The sequence below is a fragment of the Camellia sinensis genome, chromosome 3 (genome assembly GCF_055761805.1).
Source record: "Camellia sinensis isolate YWXY chromosome 3, ASM5576180v1, whole genome shotgun sequence".
Taxonomy (NCBI): domain Eukaryota; kingdom Viridiplantae; phylum Streptophyta; class Magnoliopsida; order Ericales; family Theaceae; genus Camellia; species Camellia sinensis.
Genome location: NC_138963.1, coordinates 66,223,749 through 66,245,679, shown reverse-complemented (window position 1 = coordinate 66,245,679; position 21,931 = coordinate 66,223,749). Strand labels below are relative to the sequence as shown.

The 21,931-nt window shown below is 33.9% G+C and overlaps 2 protein-coding genes and 1 long non-coding RNA gene across 3 annotated transcripts; 2 read left to right on the top strand and 1 right to left on the bottom strand.

The window, feature by feature from the left end:
- Positions 1–756: 756 nt before the first annotated feature.
- LOC114266705 (cell division control protein 6 homolog B-like) lies at positions 757–9,447 on the bottom strand. The gene is made up of 11 exons (XM_082918104.1): positions 9,065–9,447; positions 8,579–8,965; positions 8,369–8,516; positions 7,327–7,377; positions 7,030–7,079; positions 5,565–5,697; positions 2,011–2,097; positions 1,323–1,388; positions 1,135–1,230; positions 915–984; positions 757–785 (listed from the first exon to the last, which is right to left on the bottom strand). The coding sequence occupies exons 3-11, from the start codon at positions 8,408–8,410 to the stop codon at positions 757–759; spliced, it is 624 nt and encodes a 207-aa protein (XP_082774230.1). The 5' UTR covers positions 8,411–8,516; positions 8,579–8,965; positions 9,065–9,447.
- Positions 2,137–3,493, top strand: LOC145822579 (uncharacterized). Its single transcript, XR_014364041.1, has 2 exons — positions 2,137–2,524; positions 2,599–3,493. It is a non-coding gene; the product is annotated as an uncharacterized LOC145822579 (long non-coding RNA).
- A 4,678-nt stretch (positions 9,448–14,125) lies between the features above and the next one.
- LOC145821575 (transcription factor MYB119-like) lies at positions 14,126–16,974 on the top strand. The gene is made up of 3 exons (XM_082918103.1): positions 14,126–14,574; positions 14,790–14,916; positions 16,309–16,974. The coding sequence occupies exons 1-3, from the start codon at positions 14,126–14,128 to the stop codon at positions 16,972–16,974; spliced, it is 1,242 nt and encodes a 413-aa protein (XP_082774229.1).
- The last annotated feature ends 4,957 nt before the right edge of the window (positions 16,975–21,931 follow it).

The following is a 21,931-nucleotide window of genomic DNA, read 5'->3' as shown; positions in this document are numbered from 1 at the left end:
ATTAGGAATATCATGTACACCCGTGACACTGTAATTTTCTTCGCAAGCTTGCTTTTGAAAGAGTGGGTGGAAAATATGAATAGGGTGATGCAAATATCCTCCTCGCTTTTTTTTTTTTTTTGTATATATTCCATTCTTCAATATTTCTGAACTATATATATATATATATATATATATTTTTAATTCTAAAAAACTAAGATAACTGAAATGTTAGCAACAGACAGCAACACCCTCCTACCCTTTCAAGTTTGCTCTTTGATTATTCCATGGGTTAAAGCTTATTCATTGCAACCTCTGAGTGAAATAATATGTGCTCACCAAAGCATTGTTATCTGCAACAAAAATGGAGCCTTCTAGAATAATGCAAACATGAGAGAGAGAGAGAGAGAGAGAGAGTGAGTGAGTTAAGTTTAACATGCTTTCACTCAGAATGTCTTATACATATTATAAGATAATATATATTTATACATATTAATAAAAATAAAAATAAATAAACACATAGGAAAAATAAAATAAAAAATTAATTAAAATACATTATTTAAAAAATATAATAAATAAATAAAATAATTAATGTGTATTAAAATAAAAATATTTATAAAAATATTAAAAAAATTGCCGTGTCTCCTGCCGTGTCCGTGTCCGTGTCCTTTTTTTTAGAAATTGTCGTGTCCCCTGTCCGTGTCCGTGTCCGTATGCGTGTGTCCGTGTCCGTGTCCGTGCTTCATACATCACAAGGCCATATCCTACTGACAAGCATTAAGGCAATTTCGAAAGGCACGAATTCCCTGCCAAACAGATTATATAAAAATTAGCAAAAACAAAATAGTTCATTGTAAATAAGCAGATTGAAGCTATGCCAGAGTAACTTTCAAAAGATATTGACACACAATAAGCTTAAATTTATTTTCTAATACCTGCAATATCGACTTTTAGTGCTACTCTTCTTAATTTATCTTCTCGAGATTGACCAAGTTTGAGAAGACCCTGCACTTTGAATCATGCATCTTACCTTGCCATTTCACGGGGATCGTATCGTATAGAGAAATAAGCTTCATGTGCTCAATCTAAATCTTGTATAGAAAATTATATCCAAAGAAATAAATTCAATCAGAACACGCAGCATATTAAGCTCACCTGGTCACCTAGAACTCTACACATGCTTGAAAGTTCCATAATTCCGACTGGTGGGATTAATGTTAATTTGCAGATGTCTACGTATGATTTACTGAGCTGCATTCATATAGAAAACTTACAAATCTCAATTAACTGTTGTACAATGTACTCTTCTGAAGTCTTATTGAACACTATGTCAGATAATATACCTCGCCTATAGTTGTATCCTTCTTTCCCCCACAGAAAAGCTTCACAGCAGAACAAAGTATAATCTGAAGCCAAGGAAAAAACCGTAAAAAACAGAATAATGTTCCTAGAGATAGATAAGCAAGAGCAAGAAGGAAAACAGCATAAAAGCTAACAGGCTACAATTTATCGAAACTGGTTTGGACTTTTGGACAGTGGACCCCAATTCTAAGAGCTGAACAGTGGGCTGCAATAGTATTATGCAAGTTTCCACAAAAATACTTATAACGCTTTTTATGATGCCATCAATAAAACACATCACAAGGCATGCCAAGATCAAAGACAACTTTCAGGAAGTTGAGTTGCCTAAACATAAACATCATTTGATTGATATATATAAAGTGAGGAACATTTGAAATAAGTACATACCTCCCATATTATCATCACTTTTAAAATTCACCAGATCTCAGTTTTGGATGAATTTTCGTGATGTTACAATCATAGGGCACACATGCTAGTTTAGTAACTGAATTCAGTTGACACTAGATTTTCAATTACATCGTATCTAGATTATCTTATTAGATCAAAGCATAAATAAAGTCCTTCGAGTCATGAATAAACTCCTTTAAACAGACCCGTCAATATAAAATGCACATCTTTCGAGTCATAATAGTCAACTAATTAATCATGTTAGCAGAACAAACTTAGCTGTTGATGTTGTGGAAGAGATTGTACGGTGTCCATTATTGGTGATCTATAGGTCTTTGACAAAGCAATGGCCATATGGTCAACCCTCACCTGTGACAAGCAGCAAAACTTGTAAGAAATATGATGTTAGAATTTACCTACACCTACCACCACCTACTACCACACCTACTACACCTACCACCAATTTATCCTCACCTACTCCTCACCTACTACCCAAACCCTCTCCTATATAATGAGTTACTCTGCTTTGTAATATAACACATCAATGTATCAGATCAATCAATACAATCAATCAATAATACATCAAAGTTTTAACATGGTATCAGAGCAAGGTTAAGAAGCTAATAATTCTGCTTCACCGGCGGGCGGCAGCCTCGCCTTGGCCGCCCGCCGGACCTCTACACCTGCCTTCTCTCTCTGCGCAATGGCAGATTTCTCGTTTCTTTCAGATAGTAGTGATGAGTGTGCAGTAGAAGAGCTCCTCAGTCAAGCAATGGATCACTCTGTTCTCGAACAGGTTGCCACCATTAACTGCTCTGGTTTCACTTCCGACTCTGTTCTTCCGTCTCACCTCGAGACTCGCTTCCGCAGGCTCAAGTCCTTACCAACAACAACCACCGTGCTCCGCCGTTAACCACCATATACTTCGATCTCAAGCTCGACAACCCAAACAAGGACAAGGGAATTTCCTATAGCCAACCAGTCCTTTTCGAGCTTTTACCAAGGGCATCACAAGAATGCTCACCGGACAGAGACGGTGGCGACACGTGGCGAATCAACCGCCGCCGCCGAGAATCAACGGTCACTGAATGGTAATAGTGGCTTACCGCAACAGAGCCATCCCCAGCCGCAGCACGTGATCCGGCAACTGCTTCATGCTATGAACAGCAACAGTGGGTCCCTTTCAGGGCAACACGGGTCTCTTTCAGCAGTCCCATGTGACGCGGCGGCCGCATGTTCGTTCCGACGAAAATCTGGCGCCACTGGCACCGCCGCATCAACGTCACCTCCGCCATCGCCGCCTCCGCCGTTCCCTCCCTTGTCCTGGCTCGCGGCCCCCGAATCGAGTCGGTGCCAGAGATTCCTCTCGTTGTTAGCGATTCGACTGAGGGAATACCTCTTCGGCAATCAAAGCTCTGAAGCAGATCGGAGAAGACAGTACAGACGGGCGAGAGGGGACCTCACCATCTCTCTCTCTCTTGAGGAGAATAAAGAAGCAAAGAGAAAACAAAACAGGGGGACCAATCATCTCTCTCCCACCAGGCTTTCCCATTCATATATTATTATTATTATTATTATTATTATTATTATTATTATTATTATTATTATTCCCTTCTTTTAAAACTAATCCCAATTCACTTTTCTTTATTTAATCACACCCATCCACCGCCTACTTTATTTTTTAATCAAACTTTATTTTTTATTCTAAACCTTCATTGATGCTCTCAGACATCATAAAAAAAAAAAAAAAAAAAAAATCAAACAATTTACAAATTTGCACAACACCCATATTTTATTCATCTCCGGGATTAACCCCGATCATAATTTTACACCAAAAAAAAAAAAAAAAAAAAAAAAAAAAAAAAAAAAAACAACAACAGCTTTGTTTTCTTTTCTGCAGCCGGCCACCAACCGATCTCACTTCTTCGCCTATTCCGCCGGTCTCTTCTTTTTGCCCCCGTCCTGAGCGGCCCTTGACGGTGTTGCCTCCGTGTTTCCTAGACTACCAAGCAAGTTGCCTCCCCCCTGCTCCTCCACTGCAGCATATGGCGGACCTCCAAATCGCCACATCACGGTGGCCTTCCGCTTCAGCTCCTTATTTTCTGCTTTCAGCACACTTATCTCTGCTCGCGCATCCTTATACATGCGTTGGAGCAGAGCCAGCTGGGAGGTTAACTGCTGCACCTCATTTGTCCTACTCTGCAGCCGGTTCGACAAATTTGTGACCGCAGTCATGGTTTCCACGCATGACTTCAAAGTATACTGATTGGCCTCCACATCCGACTGCACTGCCATTCTTTGCTCCACCGACCGCATCGGAAAGTTCAACGGAGCAAACTCCGGGGCGCTTGGTTGAGGTTCCAGTGCCACCGCACCCGTTATCTCTCTTGTTGACTCGTTGAGGTCAGGAAAGAGGGTGAGCAGTCCACGGGAAGACGAAGACGAAGCCATTTTCTGGGCAACAGAGTGTTATACAGAATCTCTCTCAGAAATCTCTCTCAGAATATCTCTCACAGGTGTTTTTGCCTCAGCCTCAGCCTCTGTCTTATAGCCGAGGCAGCCACGCGCATCGCGCGCCTCTTGACGCCCGACAAACTGGCACGCCTTTTCATGGCACATCGTTTGATAAAGTGGGCACGCCTTTTGATGGCACGCCTTTTGAAAAATTGGGCACACCTTTTGAGGGTGCAACTTTTACAAGGGTCCGACAAGACTCTGTAAACTGTCCCGACATTGATTCCGGTTAGCTCCTTTATGGGTCCGACAAGACTCTGTAAACTGTCCCGACATAGATTCCGGTTAGTTTCTACAAGGGTCCGACAAGACTCTGTAAACTGTCCCGACATTGATTCCGGTTAGCTCCTTTATGGGTTCGACAAGACTCTGTAAACTGTCCCGACATTGATTCCAGTTAGTTTCTACAAGGGTCCAACAAGACTCCGTAAACTGTCACAACAACTGTCACAGCATTGTCTGCTACAACGGTCCGACATGACCCCATAAACTGTCTTCTACATCGGTTTGGCACCACCATACAGTGTCCTCTACAATGTTATGACACCACCATCCAGTGTCCTCTACCACGTTATGACACCACCATACAGTGCCATCACCAACGGTCTGACACGACCATACAGTGTCTCCTATCTTTTTTTTATTTTTATGTATTTTCTTGTTTTACTCCTCTCTCCAAACTCAAGTTGGTTAGTTTCTATCCTCCTTGAGTTTGCGGGGGGCTGTTAGAATTTACCTACACCTACCACCACCTACTACCACACCTACTACACCTACCACCAATTTACCCTCACCTACTCCTCACCTACTACCCAAACCCTCTCCTATATAATGAGCTACTCTGCTTTGTAATATAACACATCAATGTATCAGATCAATCAATACAATCAATCAATCAATCCGCTTGAATATATAAAATTGGTATTTTTCATGTTTATTTCCTTATGCCTATCTGTTAGAATTTACCTACACCTACCACCACCTACTACCACACCTACTACACCTACCACCAATTTACCCTCACCTACTCCTCACCTACTACCCAAACCCTCTCCTATATAATGAGCTACTCTGCTTTGTAATATAACACATCAATGTATCAGATCAATCAATACAATCAATCAATAATACATCAAAGTTTTAACATATGAAATTCTTAAAAAGGGATATCTGAATCTGATTGCTTTTAGCTGGGCTAACTAAAAGTTTAAAAACTTTATACAGTGAGCCAAACAGTTACTGACAAAACATGTTTTTATATCATTAATTTAACTTATTTATGTTTGGAATGGATGAAGTTGATATATATAGCAAGTGCCTACAATATCAATTCCTTGCTTTATTAAATCACAAGCTGGAGTTGTCTGTTGATTTGAGTACCCATTCTCTGCTAATGAGAAATCCAAATTGCACGCAGATTCCCTCAGCTCTGCTTGTAGCATCTCAATTGCACTTCTGAAACAGAAAAAAAAAAAGAAAAAAAGACGAAGTAATTACACTGCAGTTTATACCCTGGTCAAAACAAAAGCATCATTTTCATCACAGATATGCCATCTACATCATTGGTTGTAGATATTGCTGATACTACATTTACAATTTAAAGCCTATCACAGGGCCGAGTGACTACCTTGCAGTTAATAAGATTTAGCAATAGTAATATATGCAAGAAAGACAGCAAATTCCTACATTTCTCGTGGAATCTAATTTCTCAGTCATTAGTGCTGCTTAAAATGAGATCAAGGGAGAGCATCATGGATGCACACTTGAATGAAGCCAAGCCCCATAAAGAAGAGAGAGAAGGGGCAGAGTAGATTGTTATCGGTGTAATTAATTGCACAGGCATATATAAATTAGCATCAAATTAAATATCAGCGATATACTTGTAGATGTCTGTATTTTCAAAACTTAAATATGTCTGTAAGGCCCCGGTGTCCCACATCGGGAATGGAGGGGGAGTTCCTGAGCTATAAAAGTAAAAACCTAGACCCTTATATAGCATCGAGGCCTTTTTCCAAGTGGTGAAATCCCTATTAGAACTTCCCAGTTAAGCGTGCTTAGGCTGGAGTAGTTCTAGGATGGGCGACCCACTGGAAAGAACAAATCCGTGCGGGCGTGACCCAAAGCGGACAGTATCAATGACGTGTAAAGGGTTAGATGGGTGACCCACTGGAAAGAACAAATCCGTGCGGGCGTGACCCAAAGCGGACAGTATCGATGACGTGTAAAGGGTCAGGGCGTTACAATGTCTGTTACATTAAAACTTTCAAAATGTTCTTATAATCTTTTAAATTAAAATTTTCACTTTTCAAAAGTACAATTGATTTCTGCAGATAATATCCATTGATACATCAACATTGCCGGATTGTAATATATCCATATCATCTTATTGATATAGCGTTCCTTGTAAGTAAAAACGGCTAATGTTGGTCATTGACATCTAAAAAATTCCCATACTATGCCCCTAAGTTTACTCTCTTGTATGCATGATAATTGTTTAGCTGCACATAAGTATGGAAGACATCCTTATTTACACATTCCGAAAGAGTGTTAAGCTTATTACACCCATTGCTCACACACAGATGGTGTACATGTATAGTAATCATTAAGTCCAAAAAATTCTATAGAAGTCAACTTTTTTTTTAACATTATTTCAATGACACTGTCATCTTCTTGATGATTACTTCTAAGCACATTTTCTACCAATCTAATTTCAATCATCTTGAATACAATACAAGTTCAACATATGCTACTAATTAAGTGCTGTAACTATGGCAATAAAAGGCCAACCTGCAGATGCACAGAGCTTTCCTCATATCTCCAGATGCAGCTGCAACTTTCTGCCATGTTTTAAAAGATAATCAATTTCTTTGCTCATGAGACAATTACACATAATGGTGTTTGGTGCTGAAGTTTCACTGTTAACTTGAAATATAGAAAATTGAGGCTGCATCCTTAACGTCAAGGGAATTCATTCAAGTAATATTACATATACAGATCCACTACCAAATTAATAGCAATGTGTCAAGAAAAGAGAAGCAATCATTATTTATCAGAACACAGAAAAAATCAATGGGGGTGACTCACTCTGGCACAGAGTTCCAGGGCTTGCGGTTGAAAGACAATGTACGGAAGTGCCTGTTGGAAGAGAATAGCATTCAGTCTTGAGTTGAGTCAATAACAAATAAATGAATAAATAAATAAATTCTGTTTTAGAGTTTGAAGATTCCATTTTAATTAATTTTTTTTTTTTTAATAAAGAGAATAGCATTCAGTCTTAAGTCAATAACAAATAAATTCTGTTTTAGAATTTAAAGATTGCATTTTAAGAACTTTTTTACACATTCCTTGAACATTGCGGTATCTCCACAATTGAAGTACTTAGATATGTTAACATTAAATGCAGAAAGGTCACAATAGTGGCATTGGATTCCTAGGAAAATACTGAAAATGATTAAGTTGCAACTTGTTCAATTATCAACTTGTAATTGCAACTGCAAATGTATAATTTCTCACAGCCTCGTACCTACATTTTTTTTCTTCTTGCTTTTTGGAAAAAAAGCTAGAATTCTTAGGCCAACTTCAGATAAATAAAACATAAAAGTCATAATTTCCAACCCATACATTCGCTCAGATGTGATGCTGCCATACTGAGAACAGGTTTGAGAAAATGCTTTGGGATGTGTAAAAAATACATTGATATTCTAATTTTTTCGACATTTTGTTTCTCTTATTGAGAGCCTATTGAGCTGTCATTAGCAGCATCCATATTAAAATTGTTTTGGCAAGCCAAAAAAAAAAAAAAAAATCTGAAAGACAACTCATGTTTGAGGAAAAATTGAAATATGCTCCATAAGGTCCCAAAAAATTTGTACTAAAATAAAAGTGATACGAAAAATATTGTGTTTTCAAACTTCTAAAAACACAAAAATTGAAAACCAAAGACAAAAACAAGAACAATGGAAATGATGCCAAACAATAGAATCCTTAAAACATGTTCTGAACTTTTCCCTTAACAATTTCCAAACAAAGGAGTGACCGATAATTTGTTTGTTGAATATTAACCGGTAATGCAGCAAGATTAACATTTTCAACCAAACGCTTATTCAATTAAGGGCAATCAGCTTACCCCCTGTGCCCAATCGACCAGAGAGTCTTTAACTCTTTCCATCAGCGATTTCCCAGTCCCTGGACATCCACACACGTACAAACTCCCTGCTTTCTCTTGCTCTATGCATTGTTTACAGAACTCCAAAACCCTTTTCTTCTCATCTTCGCTGCACACAACCGTATGTGTCCATATATATATATATATATATATATTTATACCTATACACACTTGCGGCGGTGAGTACAAATGCATTGTGTCTTTTGAACCTTACATCTAGATTTTTTGACGATTTGATGAAAGAGAAAGATGGATTTAATTTCATAATGGTTAATAGTTATTCCAACGTCAAATATATCATTAATCCTCTAATTTGAGGGAAATTTCATTTTAGTTCTCGTAATTTTAATTTTATTAATTTAAACTCCACATTTTAAATTTCGTGCCAATTGCCCAAACTTGTTTAATTGCTCCACAACCTATAAAATTGTTTAATTGCTCAAACTTGCCTCTTGGATTCCACTTTGGTTTGTCAATAAAATCATCATACAATTTTTTCACCAGCAATTCGCGAGATTTGACAACCTTATTATCACCCGATTCTTTTTCAATAATTCCCTGGAGAAAAAAAAAACATAAAAATGTAAGAAGCTCCAACACTATCACCATCAATGGCAGAATATCAACAGATGCAAATCGAAGTACTTTCAGACTCACATTTTCAGTGCAATTGAGGCCGCCATTGATGCATCGACGAGGAGATTTAGACTTTGTTCCGTCTTCTGCAGCCGAATCGGATCTCAATCTTCGCTTCCGAAGAGTGGAGTCGCCATTGGCTCTGATGTCGCTGATCTTGATGGATTTGGTATCTTGAGTTCATTGCTGATGATGCTCGGCATGATTGAGAGATCGAAGAGGTCAAACTCTTACAAATCTGTGACTCAACTCAGAGAGAGAACAGAGTTGTTAAAATGTGTTGGTTTGGTACCAAAAACAAAAGAAAAAGGGGGCAAATGTCGAGAGAGAGAGAGATGTTTTTAGCGGGAAAAATGTAACCTTATCAATTGTGCTCAGGTGCAACTCGGGCGTTCGGGGTTTATTTAAGTCCAATTCCAATTATATTTGGCAGTGTTTAAGTTCGTTCAAGTCCGATCATAAACCCGAGTATTGCTGTCCAAGCCTAGACTAAGTTTTGTATTTTGAACTCGGTTTAGTCCGCATTGCTCAAAATTTACAAGTCCAGAAACCTGTAAGTAGACCAATTATCAACACATTTTTATCACTTCTTGCTTAAGAATTTAGTATATCGTACTTTTAGTTTTCTTTTTCCTATTATTTTTTACTATTTAATAATCTTACTTAAAATAATTTCCATTTGAAAGGGGCCCAAGAATTGAAAAAATCATAACTGGCTGCTAGTTTAAATAGTCAAACAAGATGCTAATTCAACAGTGAAAATTTAACAAAAAAAACAAAAAAACAAAAAATAAAAATTATGAATAACTCGATTATTTAATTTATATATATTATATAATTTATATAATATATTAAATTCAATTTGGGTTCGGGTTGTTCGGGTTGGCCATTGATTTTGCCCAAGCTCGACCCAAATTACAATTCAGGCATCAAAAATCTACCCAGACCCGTCCAGATTACAAGATATAGTTTCCCAAGTCTTAAAAAAACTCGAGCTGGGCTCGGGTTGCTCGGGTTGAGCCCGCCCGAGTTGCACCCCTAAGTGTGCTTCGCCAATGTGTAGTGTAAATAGATTTGAACTCGTTTAGGTCTGTTTATTTTCAGAGATAGGATGGAGGGGATTCATAATGAGAGAATTAGTAGTGATGGGATTGATAGTGAGGGGATTAAGTAAAATTATATTTGTTTTGATGATAGTTGTTAGTGTAGGAATTATTAAATTATTTTTATATAAAATAATAAAACAAATAAAAAAATATAAAAAATTAAAAAAAATTTCAATATGTAAAAAATAAAAAAAAATTTAACCTCTTCACTATTTTTGTAATATTACCTCCATCTCCCCCATCTCAATCCCCCTTCCAACCTCCATCTTAATCCCTTCCTCCATCCTAATCTATTCCCCAACTACAAACAAACACAACACTAAATAACCCCACATCCATCGTAATGTCCTCTCATCCATTACACCCCAAAACAAACGGAGCCTTAGGGTTCAATTGGGACGTTGATTGATTTTTTGACTTTTTAATTTTTTTTGTGACTATTTTAGTTTAGGTTAAAAGATTTCGTTTGAGGTAGATTTTTTAATTTTTTTGACTTTGTGAGAAAAAAATGAAATGATTATGATTTGGATATGACATTTTATCTTATTGATTTTTTAACTTATTTTGTCTTTTGTGATTAAAATAGCATTTTACCCCCAAAATTTTGTTTGCCAAACGAGTGCTTGGTCAAGTTCGGTTAGAGCTTCTACGCTTACATTTTTCTTTCATCAAATTTAAATTTGTTGATGGAAAAAAATAATAATTTTGGTGCTCCAATCTTAATATCAAACCAATATCAAATTAATGATGTCTTAAAATTTTTATCAAATTAAGGATGCTTGGAGTGTTCCATCAAATTTGTAGGTGATTGTTGGGTCGGATGTCGTCCTGGACATAACCTCTTCCTTGCAAAATTATTATGCAGGTTGTGGTCAATTTACACCAAACCAGTCGATCGGCCAGACATCCTCTCGGTCGATTGGTGTTTTGATAAAAATTCAAAATTTTTTGTTAAAATGAGTGATATCAAATGAAATTTTTATTTAAATTTTTATTCAAATTTGACGAAAAAAAATTTAAATGGCAGAGATGCTCTTACGGCGTTTAGTCAAAATAAAAAAAAAAATTCACTATAAAAATTAACTCTATACATGTATTTTGTAAAATGTTGAAAATTTATTCGAAAAAAAAAAATCAATTTCCAAACAAACCTAGATCTTTATTGAGTTTATTGAATTATTTACGGTTGATTACGCTTTCTATTTCAAGTATTGTCAAATTATCTAATTAAGGCTCGATTGGAAATTAATTTTTTAGTTATTTTTAACTTTTAATGGAATAATGTGCAAAAAAAAAAAAAAGAATAGAAATAATGATTTGATAATTTGTAGTATTTTTTTGACGTTTTGATTAAAAATCCTTATTCCCAAACAAAGGCCATAATTCATTAACGATTCATTGAATCTAATTTTAATACTAATTTAAAAACACAGCAAAATAAGACAATAGAAAGTTATTGTGAAAAAAATAAATATATCACAATTCAGTTTGGAGCCACAACCAAAGCTTTCGAATCGAGAATCAGATTGATTTGAATAATTCCATCATTTTCAAAACTAGAACTAGAATCAAAATCAATAAAAACTATACTAAATCGATAGTTTGGACTAGACTGGATCAGTTTACCTGTTTCACCAATTTTTTTAACACCCCTATTAGTACTAATATGAGAATTATTTTGAGGTGGACATTAGAATTCAAATTGAGGGAGTGTTTGGGACACAAGTTTTTGGTTAAAATAGTCAATAAAGACAAAAAAGTTAAAATAACTAATAAAATAAAATGTTATATTCAATCATGATTATTTCATTTTTTTTTCTTACAATCATCAAATAAATTACAAAAAAAAAAAAAAATTAAAAAACTAAAAATTATCTCAAACTCAATTTTTTTAGACAGATTAAAATAGTCAAAAATATCAAATAAAATAGTCAAAAATATCAAATAAAATAGTCAAATTTTCAAACAAATCCTAAATCAACGATGAAAGAGAGCGTTACCTCCCCAAGGAAAGCATAAAGCAGTCATCCAAGCAATTAATTGCATGACCATAATAAGTTCTCTCCTATTCCGTCCCTCTCAGTAGTTATAATTTTATGGGAGAATTTTAGATTAAGATAAAACTTGAAAAATAATTATAAATTAGTGATAAATTTATCAATATTAATAATTAGGGCAAATTACATCGGTTGTTTAGACATTTTGCTCTTTATGTCATTTTGGTCTCTCCACTTTCAATTGACTTAATTTTGACTATAAATTTTAAATTTTGTATTAATTTAGTCCAATTGATAATGCCGTTAATTTTTTTGATAGAAAACAATTACTGGATTAGTTGAAGTTAACTCACTGAATTTAGTAAATTTATAGTTTTACTGTAAAAAATATAACACTAGCTATTTATATACATATTTTTCATAAAAAAATATTAAGAATTGTAATTAATTAGACCAAATTAAAATAAAATTATAAATTTAAGGTCAAAAAGTTAATTGAAATTACAGAGATTAATTAGGGTTAATCCCCAGGGAAGTGGAAGAGAAAAAAGGGCCACTCAAGTATAACCTTGACCTTCAGCTAGCTCTAAAAAGATGCTACCTAATGATGGATCGGGTCAAAGAGCTGGATAAGGATATTCAATCGGTGGAGACTAAGAAAGGGTTCTAAAATGAAATAAAAATGAAAGTTCGGATCATTGCTACATTTAATGTAGATTGCAGGGGTAGGTTGAAAACCAAAGAATTTTTTAAGACAAAGTCTGTAAATAAAGGTGTTCACTGAAGCAAGAATCTAGGCAGAAATCAGGCTTATTACAAAAGGGGTAATTAACTCTACCACTGTCAAATTACTAGTAAGGGGTAATTTCTCCTAATTTTATCACCAAATTGACTTGGGCAGCCATCATTTCTAATCAATAGTACCTCCCTTCAAGTTGAATGGCATTTAGTGCCCTAAAGCACCCTTTCTTTGATGCACAATAGTTTGTTAATAAAACGGTCATTACAAAAAATTAAGGTTTTGGGGATTAAAATTTAAGGGTAAAATTATATTTTAAGAATTAAATATTTTTATTGTGAAAAATGTCGCCATTATATTTTTAATAACGAAAATTGAACATTAGTGATAAATTATTATCTATTTGAGACCAAATTTTTTGTTTCAAAAAATAAAGCATTTTGAGACCAAATTATTTTGTCCAAAAAAATCTATTTATTAATGACATTTTCAAAATTTTGTCGCTAAAAGCCTTATTTTTGAGTTTTCATGACGACCTTTTAGCGACTATCTTCATGATGATAGAAATTAGTCCCTAAATGTCTTTTGTAACAAAATTTTTAATTTTAGAAACCAAAACATTTGATTTCCAAAACTCTTATATGTCGTAGTGGATAACAAAGTAATTTCCTTGAGGGGTGGCCAAACAATGGCAGTGAATAATTATAAATGGTCCTATTAAAAAATTATTACAGAATCATGAAAAAAATTATAATTATAATTATTAATATATATATAATTTACCAATTATTTGTAATTTTTTTTTTTATAAAAATTTACATTGGATTCAAATTTTCCCTAATTGTAACAAGACACAAACTTTCCATATATTCAAACATAATAGTGTAATCTTAATTTAGCAAAAATGATTCATTACTGAGGGTTAATGACCAACCCACTAATCTCTCCACCACTATTTTTCTACTTTTGTCTAAGAAGAGAAGCTGAGGAGTTACAATCACCTCTGAATCTTAGCCTTTGGATGAACCCTCAGATCAACGGTTTCCAACCCTTCTAGTAGCTCCAAACAAGGCTTTTTACTATAATCTCTCTTTGCCCAGCTCTTGTGTCTTTACAAGTAGAGAGAAGCAAAAACACAAAAAAACACCTTCCCTAAATCAAAGCAATTCTAGAAGCAATCTTGTTGCTTGAAAACAATTCTTTCTTTTCTTGTTTTTAGTCTCCTTCAAGCCTCTCTTTCATGGAAGGTGGTGGTGGTGGTGGTTTTGGGTATGTGAATTTACAAAACAACCCTTCTTTATATAGACCTAGTCCTCCATTAACAGCCATAGAGAGGTTCTTGTCAAGCAAGAACAACCATTTCTCTCAGCAACAAACTCAAAACAATGTGCACAACCAAGGATTGTTTGTTCCGGCAAGCGTGTATGGAGGTTTTTCTTCTTCTGGTGGTGCAATTGGTGGCTACTCAAGCAACTTTTTGGGGCCAAGTTTTCCGAAGAAGAGCTTCATAGATGGGCTTTTCCATGATAGTGAGACTCTTAAATGGACATATGAGATAGATCCTAATATGGGTTTGAGTGAAGATGCCAAATCAAAAGAAAGGAATTGTAAAGGAGTGGCAAAGAGAGCAAAATGTGGCTCTTCTACAACTACTCTGATCAAAGGGCAATGGACAGATGAAGAAGATAGGTGATATAACACATAATTTTTATTTTTTACCCTTCTTTAAGTCTCATACATCCTAGTGTTTTAAATATCTATCTTCTGATAATGATATATCAATCGATATTGTCCAATATCAGCCCATATATGACCGTATTACTTATACGAAACCCACATATGTCTACTCTTTACATGAAAGTGCAGTTGATATTGAAGATTTCTCTTATTTTGTTTTTGTGAAGGAAACTGCTCAATTTAGTGACGCGGCATGGAGTGAGAAAATGGGCTCAGATAGCAGAGAATATGGTTGGCAGGGCCGGAAAACAATGCCGGGAGCGGTGGCACAATCATTTGCGCCCTGATATCAAGGTCTTTTTTCCTCACCCTTTTCCTAATTTGAGGTTTTGTCAGAATCACTGAGTGTGGTTTGGTTTTTGTTAAAATTTGCTTTACTTTTTGCAAAACTAATCATCAAACAATTGTGTTAGATTTCTCATAAAAATCTATGACAGATATCTAAGAACTGAGATTTGGTTTGGGTTTGTGTGATATTTTTCAAATAGTCAATAGAGAAAACCCTAGGATGCCTTATCTGGTTTAATTTCTTATTCTCAACTCTTTTTCTTTTTTTTAATTATTTAATTTTATATCTTAAAAGTTAGAGATATAGGATTTAGATTGCCAAAATTTCATCAGGGTGATTTGTCCGTTCATCTCTTCATGAGTTTTCTTTTGATATTTTATATTTGGTAATTAGTGAAAAGTTTCATTCAAAAAGTGGATTAGGGTTTTGTTTTACAAGTCATGGGCTTGACATGCAGATCTTATGGTGAGTTTAGTGCTGTTCACACCATCTGACATCTATCCTTCCATTTTTTTTTTTAATTTTAATCCGCAAAAGTTAGTGACATTTCTTCTTTCATCTAACCGTCTAGACATGTTGGTTTATGTTTAGAATTTTATGATTATTTAAATAAAAATGCTATGAACTCATCCTTATCAAATCATAATTTATTACAAATGTATATATATATTGTGGAGATTAAATTGATGAAATGTGAATACATGAGTAAAATAAATTTCAACCATTAACTTTTTTTTTTTGAGTTCGTAATATTGTTGTTTTTTAAATATACAAAGCTACGCTATATGTGTACTTGGAAATTAATATAATTCCTCGTGAGACAAGGGCCTAGGGATTGTCTTTCATATGAGCACTTTGACATGCAAAACTTATAGGTCAGTCCATTGTCTGTTTATACCCTCTCAAATTCCTTCTTGCACCCACTATTTCTCAGTGTTCACTTTTATGTGATTTTGGAACCTTTTCTCCCTCAAAGCATCAATTTTGTTATAAAAAGGTTCACATTTAATGTTTTCATAGATAAGTTCTTGTAATGCTACACAGCAAAATAAATAAATGTAAAATGATGTGATAAATTTTAATTTTATCATTTTAAAACAAAAAATTCATCAACTTAACTTATACTTTTAAAAATGCCACTACCACATTATTCTAATCAAGAATTTTGTACAAAAATTTTATAAAAATATCACTTTTCTTTACAGCAAAGTGTAATATTGATTTTTCTATATACCTTTCTATGAATTTTTGTCTATAGTGCACATAGCATTATTGAAATTCTTATTAGAGTTTGGTACCTTTTTTTGTTATTTTATTTTATTTTTAATTTTCCCCTATGTATATTGCATTGTTTATAATACACAATGTGGAGCCCTTGTTTTTTTTTTTTTTATCAGAAAGATATTTGGACTGAAGAAGAAGAGAGCATATTGGTTGAAGCTCATAAGAAAGTTGGCAACAGATGGGCAGAAATTGCCAAGAGAATACCGGGAAGAACCGAAAATTCAATAAAGAATCACTGGAACGCCACCAAAAGAAAGCAAAATTCAAAAAGGAATAACATCAAGAAACCACAAGGCAGCCAGAATTGGAAGTCTCAATCTCAACCCTCCATACTCCAAGACTACATCAAAAGCATGAATCCATCTAATAGGGCCGCCACCACCACTGGCTCCACCGTCACTGAAGACTTCTCAACCCATTTTGCTCCTCTCGGGGACTTATCTGAGTCTTCCATTGATGACTCTCCACAGTTTATGAACAAAACATTCGACGACGAACTGAACTTCATGATAAATTTCTTCGGTACCAAAAATGACCAGCCTCTGAATGATAAAAACAATTCCAAGGCTTCAATTGAGGCAAAAATAGCTCAAAATAATCATTCTAAGAGTGTTTCTGCCTTAAATCCGCTCGGATTACTCAACAACACCAATGGTGATGATCAGCTGCTTAATGATATGGTTGTTGACACTAACATGTTCATAAATGCCCCAAATAAAGAGCTTCCAATAACCCATTTCTCTTCTGACATTTACCATTCTTTTCTGTTGGATGGATAATCCAATGCTTTGCCTTCCATGGATAACTACTGTAATATTATTGATAATAACTTCAAGGTGGATTGCTTGACTGGTCAAGCTTCTTTTAGTGGGAAAAAAGATATGGGTTTGATGGAGATGGTTGCTTCTTCTCATTAGTTCTCTATGGGTGGCAATGCTATCTTCGTGATCTGAGTAAGTTCTCCTCTCTAGTTCCTTTTTCCTTTTCTTTAATTCTACCGATAAGGTATGTACCAAAAGCCAGTTTGAAAATGAAGTATGGTTTAAGTATTGATTGATATGTATTTTATTGGAATAAAAATTACATACGCATTGTCGATTTTTTATACGCATGAGTTGATAGCCAATACATTTAGTTTTAGTGGTATAAAATTTATTTTTTGCAACTATAAGTTTACGTTGATTTTTTTTCTTGAATGATCTACTTAAAATGAATTAAAAATTGAACGATGCAAAAATAAACTTGAGATGGTCAATGCAAAAATAGACTTGAGATGGGCCCACAATATCTAGACTTGAGAAAAATCATGAAATGCGAACTTCGTGTGAAGTGAATCACATCCAAAACAAATTTGGTGTACTCATTTTATTATCAATTTTTTTTTTTTACACACCTAGTGTTGTTAATTTTATATTAAGATTTTTTCTTTTTTGGATCCAGGTTATGCTGGTTTAAAGACTATATGCAAGAGAAGTGTACTGTAGAAACTGAATTTAGGTGGCTTGCAGCAAATTTTTTGCAGGGATACTTTTTACTAGAAATGACAGACTTCAGAAATTCTTAAGTTAAACTCGTTATGTTTTAAGGTGTGAACACTAACACTTTAATGCTTTGAATAAATATATATAATATTTGGTGGGTTATATATATACACTACATATGTTAAATATATATGAGTGTGTAATCACTCTTTCATTTAGCGTTTTCTTTTCTTTTTCCTTGGTTTTCTCGTGCTTTTTCCTTCACTTTCTCAACGGCTTTCAACGTTGTGGAGCTTTTGTTTGACTAAAGTTTTGTTTCTTTGAGAAAGAAACTGAAATGAAGCAAATGAAGGCATGAATGGATATGACCTAACAATTGGCTAACTCTCCATGCATTATGCAACGATGCTGGTTGAGTAATCAATGCTTTCAATGCATTTTATAGAGTACATAAATGGAAATTTTAATGACAATAGAAATATGATTAATGCTAATCATAAATTTTTATCACATTTTAAATATCATAAATGCAATGAATTCCATGTAAATTTCATTAATATCTAATGGTTATGATTGTGCCACGAAAAATGATGTTTGAAATATTGGCTTATTTTAGAAAGATGGATAAAAATTAATTTTTTTTTTTTTTTTTTTTTGGAAAAACATGAAAAAAATGTGAGATATGATATAATCAAAAATAGATTAAAAACTGACTTTTGACTTTTTTAACTCTTTCCAAAAGAGCCCATTGTCATTGTAGCATTATCTAGAAATATTTATGATTGTTTACATATATATATATATATATATATATATATATATTTAAATCTTGTTGTTTAATAAATTCTTTTAGAAAAATGATATATAAGCTCACTTTCTAAATCTATTTTCTAGACCCAATGATGTCCAAATGATATGATTGGTTGATGATTAACGAAGATATGAGAGAGAGTGTTACTTAGATATCATAATTAATTGTCATATCATTAAACTTGAAAAATATGTCTAATTTTTTAACTTGAATAACAATTTTTATTTTTTATTACACTAAGTACCCTAGGCAAATTTCGTCCGATTGACAAAAATTTTAAAATTAGTTTCGTTTTGTAGCTCGATTTTCTTTTGGCCTGAGTGGCTCGACTGCCCAAAACGACGTCGTTTTGTGCAGTGTTTTTTTTTTTTGTGGCCCTTTTCTATCTGCAGATGAAGAAGAAGTAGAAAAAGAAGGAGGAGGAGAGAAGAGGAAGCTGTATGAGAGAGAAAGATCATCATCATCATCAACAACAACAACAAACAACACAAAATCAGAGAGATTCATCCTCTATTTTTTTGAAGATTAAAAATCAAACCCAAAAATCCAAAAATTAAACCAAAAAATTAGAGAGATTCAAACCCAAAAAGTAAAAATCAAAATCAACACATCATTATCATCAACAACAACATATCATCATCATCATCATCATCAACAACACATCATCATCATCATCATCATTATACGCAGATCTGTACCCAGGCGGCGCCGGTGATGGCGTCGGTGATAGCAGCGCCGGTGGTGCTCCTCTCTATTCCCCCTCCTTCTTCTCTCTCTCTCTCTCTCTCTCTTCTCTCTTCTCTCTTCTTTCTCTTCATCCCTCTATTTCAATGATATAAGAGGGAAAGAAAGAGAAAAAGATAAAATAAAAATAATACCCAAAAAGACGTCGTTTTGGGTATTCAAGCCACTCAGGCCAAATTTTTTTTGATCTACGAAGGATTATTCTTTTAAAATTTCTCCACACAGCCACATTTTCTCTCTCCATACCACCTGTTGCTGCCCCTTTACCTCCAACGCTCTACGACTGCCCCTCCTCTTCTCTTACCCTAGCTCTACTATCCCTTTCCCCTCACTTGCCTCCTAATCCCCTCATTCACTTATTTTTACTTCCCCGACTGCCAGCAACCATCACTTATACTTTGAACAACCATCCTAGTTGCCTAACACAAGTCCAAGCCTAAAGAGAAGGAGATAGTGAGGGTTCAAAGAAGAATTGAACACCATGGACATTGGCCCACATTCGATAAAAAAGAAATGAATATAGGCAATGTATTTTTAACAACATTGGCCCACATTTTGTGACTATATTTTCAACGACAGTTGTTTTTTTCAATGTTTAATTTAACATACATTTTCTCATGGGAGATTTTATCTGAACTCAAAATATGTCTTAGTACGCCTAATTTAATTTAATGTTATAAATTTTAATTCTTATTATATCCTAATATGAATTTATTAATAAGGACAACACATAATAAATCTTAAAATAATTTTTTTTTCCTTATGGTACACCCTAATCCATTATTCTTATTTAAATCTCTTCATCTTCTTCCCTAAGAGATCAAAGTTATTATGTCGTCGTCTTTTTTTTCTTCTTCTTATTTCTCACTCCAAAACTCCATTCTATCCTATCAAAATGCACCATTATCATTAATATCATTATTTTTTTATTATTTTGAAACCCTAAACCCTAGAAGAAAGTTTGAACAATTAAACAATGAATGAAAGTAATAATCAAGATAATTTTTTAAAGCAACCCATCAAAGAGGAGGTAAGCATTCATATAAAAATCAAAATATAATTATTAATTTCTGTATTTTTTCACATGTCCCATTGCAATGTTAAATCTTTCAATTTTCACAATCATATAAATAGCATTACAACTTTTAATATATATATATATTTTTTTTGGAGATAATCTTTGAACTCAATGACCATGTTAGTATCCTTCACAAAAAAAAGGAGGTATATCCAGCGGCACCTTTTAATAATTTTTTTTTTCTATCCTTTTTACTCTTTCTTTGTTGAACTTTATGTTTGTTTTGAAAAAAAAAAAAAAAAAACTTTCATTTTCTATTATTTTCTTCTCGCATATTCCTCAATTATTTTATTCTATGGCTATGTTTTTATTCACCAAAGCTTTGCAATATTGTTCAGCCCAAATATTAACAAATTAAGATATTTTATGAATTGATAATTGTGATTAGATCATCATGAATGAACTGTGAAGTTACTGGAAAACATAAAGGGATTTATTTATAATGCTTATATGCTTATAAGTTTGTTTTTTTTTTTTTTCTGTATTTGAGAATTATTTTCTGTATTGAAAAGTTTTTGAAATAATTTAGTCTTTTTAGTTTGTTTATTATTTATTATTTGGGTTTACCTTGAGGGTAATTTGGGAAAAATAATAGGGTGTAATGAGAGTAAAATAAAATTTTAAATAATTAAGTAAGGTGTACTTAGAAATTGAGAGTACTTAATGATTTTTTTGGTGTAAATAGAATCCCCCTTTCTCATGTTAGCATTATTTTCCCGATTGTTAAATTGGAATTTGAGACAATTATGGGAGCCTTGACAAAATTATCATGGACCATATTATTTACAAAATTGTGAGAAGAAAAAAGATTCGACAAGGTCCATCCATAAACTAAATTAGTGTCTTTCAATCAGTGCTAGGCTTGTACCATGAAGTTTGCCCTAGGTGTGAGTCAAGCCCATAAACAAGCAATTACTATAAATTACAAAAATTTAAAAGAAACTCTTGATGAAAAACCACTTTTGATTTCAACATCCAAACACTTCTGATTTTTGTTGTTTTGTAATTGTACCTTTAGCCTTGGACTTGTGTTAGGCAATGTTTCTCACCCTAAATGGCCATTTGTGCAACCTATTATGTCGCCATATAATATGTGCAAAAAAAAAAAAAAAATCATAGAAGTATATACAAAATAAAAAATTAAAATGTGGTTCAAATTTTGATCACACCTTAATTTTGTTGTACACTTTTTACGCCCATATAACATTATTGTTTGTGTTGGATGGACCATTAAGAATTTTCTCCAACTGTGGAAAAAGTCCCCACAAGACTGATGGATAGCAGTTTAGCAAAGTCGACCTAATTTTTAGTCCACTTAATTCATTGCTTGGGATTCATCAAATAATTTCAAAATTTTTTTTCCACCAAAAACTCTAATCATCTAAAAGCCTAGAACAATAAACCTTATTTTGATATTGGGCCTAAGGCCTCAAAAATATTTGGGCCACTAATGGAGTTTAGGAATGAGTTTCTTTTATACTGTGTTTAGTTGAGTGATTTGAGAAAGGATTTGGAAATGGAAACGGAAAGAGAAAATGTGTGTGAAAATAAGTGAAATATAAGTACATTTCATTCACATTTTGCCTATCTTTTTCCTTTTCCTTTCCAAATCCATTTCCAAA

Bases quoted from the DNA above. Each gene is read 5' to 3' on its own strand.
- LOC114266705 (XM_082918104.1), bottom strand. From the start codon at position 8,410: ATGGAAAGAGTTAAAGACTCTCTGGTCGATTGGGCACAGGGG. The intron at 2,098-5,564 runs GTAGGCACTTGC...TGCTTGTCACAG, and splicing joins TAAAGCAAGGAATTGATATT to GTGAGGGTTGACCATATGGC. The intron at 985-1,134 runs GTGAGCTTAATA...TTCAAAGTGCAG, and splicing joins GTAGAGTTCTAGGTGACCAG to GGTCTTCTCAAACTTGGTCA.
- LOC145821575 (XM_082918103.1), top strand. From the start codon at position 14,126: ATGGAAGGTGGTGGTGGTGGTGGTTTTGGGTATGTGAATTTACAAAAC. The intron at 14,575-14,789 runs GTGATATAACAC...GTTTTTGTGAAG, and splicing joins TGGACAGATGAAGAAGATAG to GAAACTGCTCAATTTAGTGA. The intron at 14,917-16,308 runs GTCTTTTTTCCT...TTTTTTTATCAG, and splicing joins ATTTGCGCCCTGATATCAAG to AAAGATATTTGGACTGAAGA.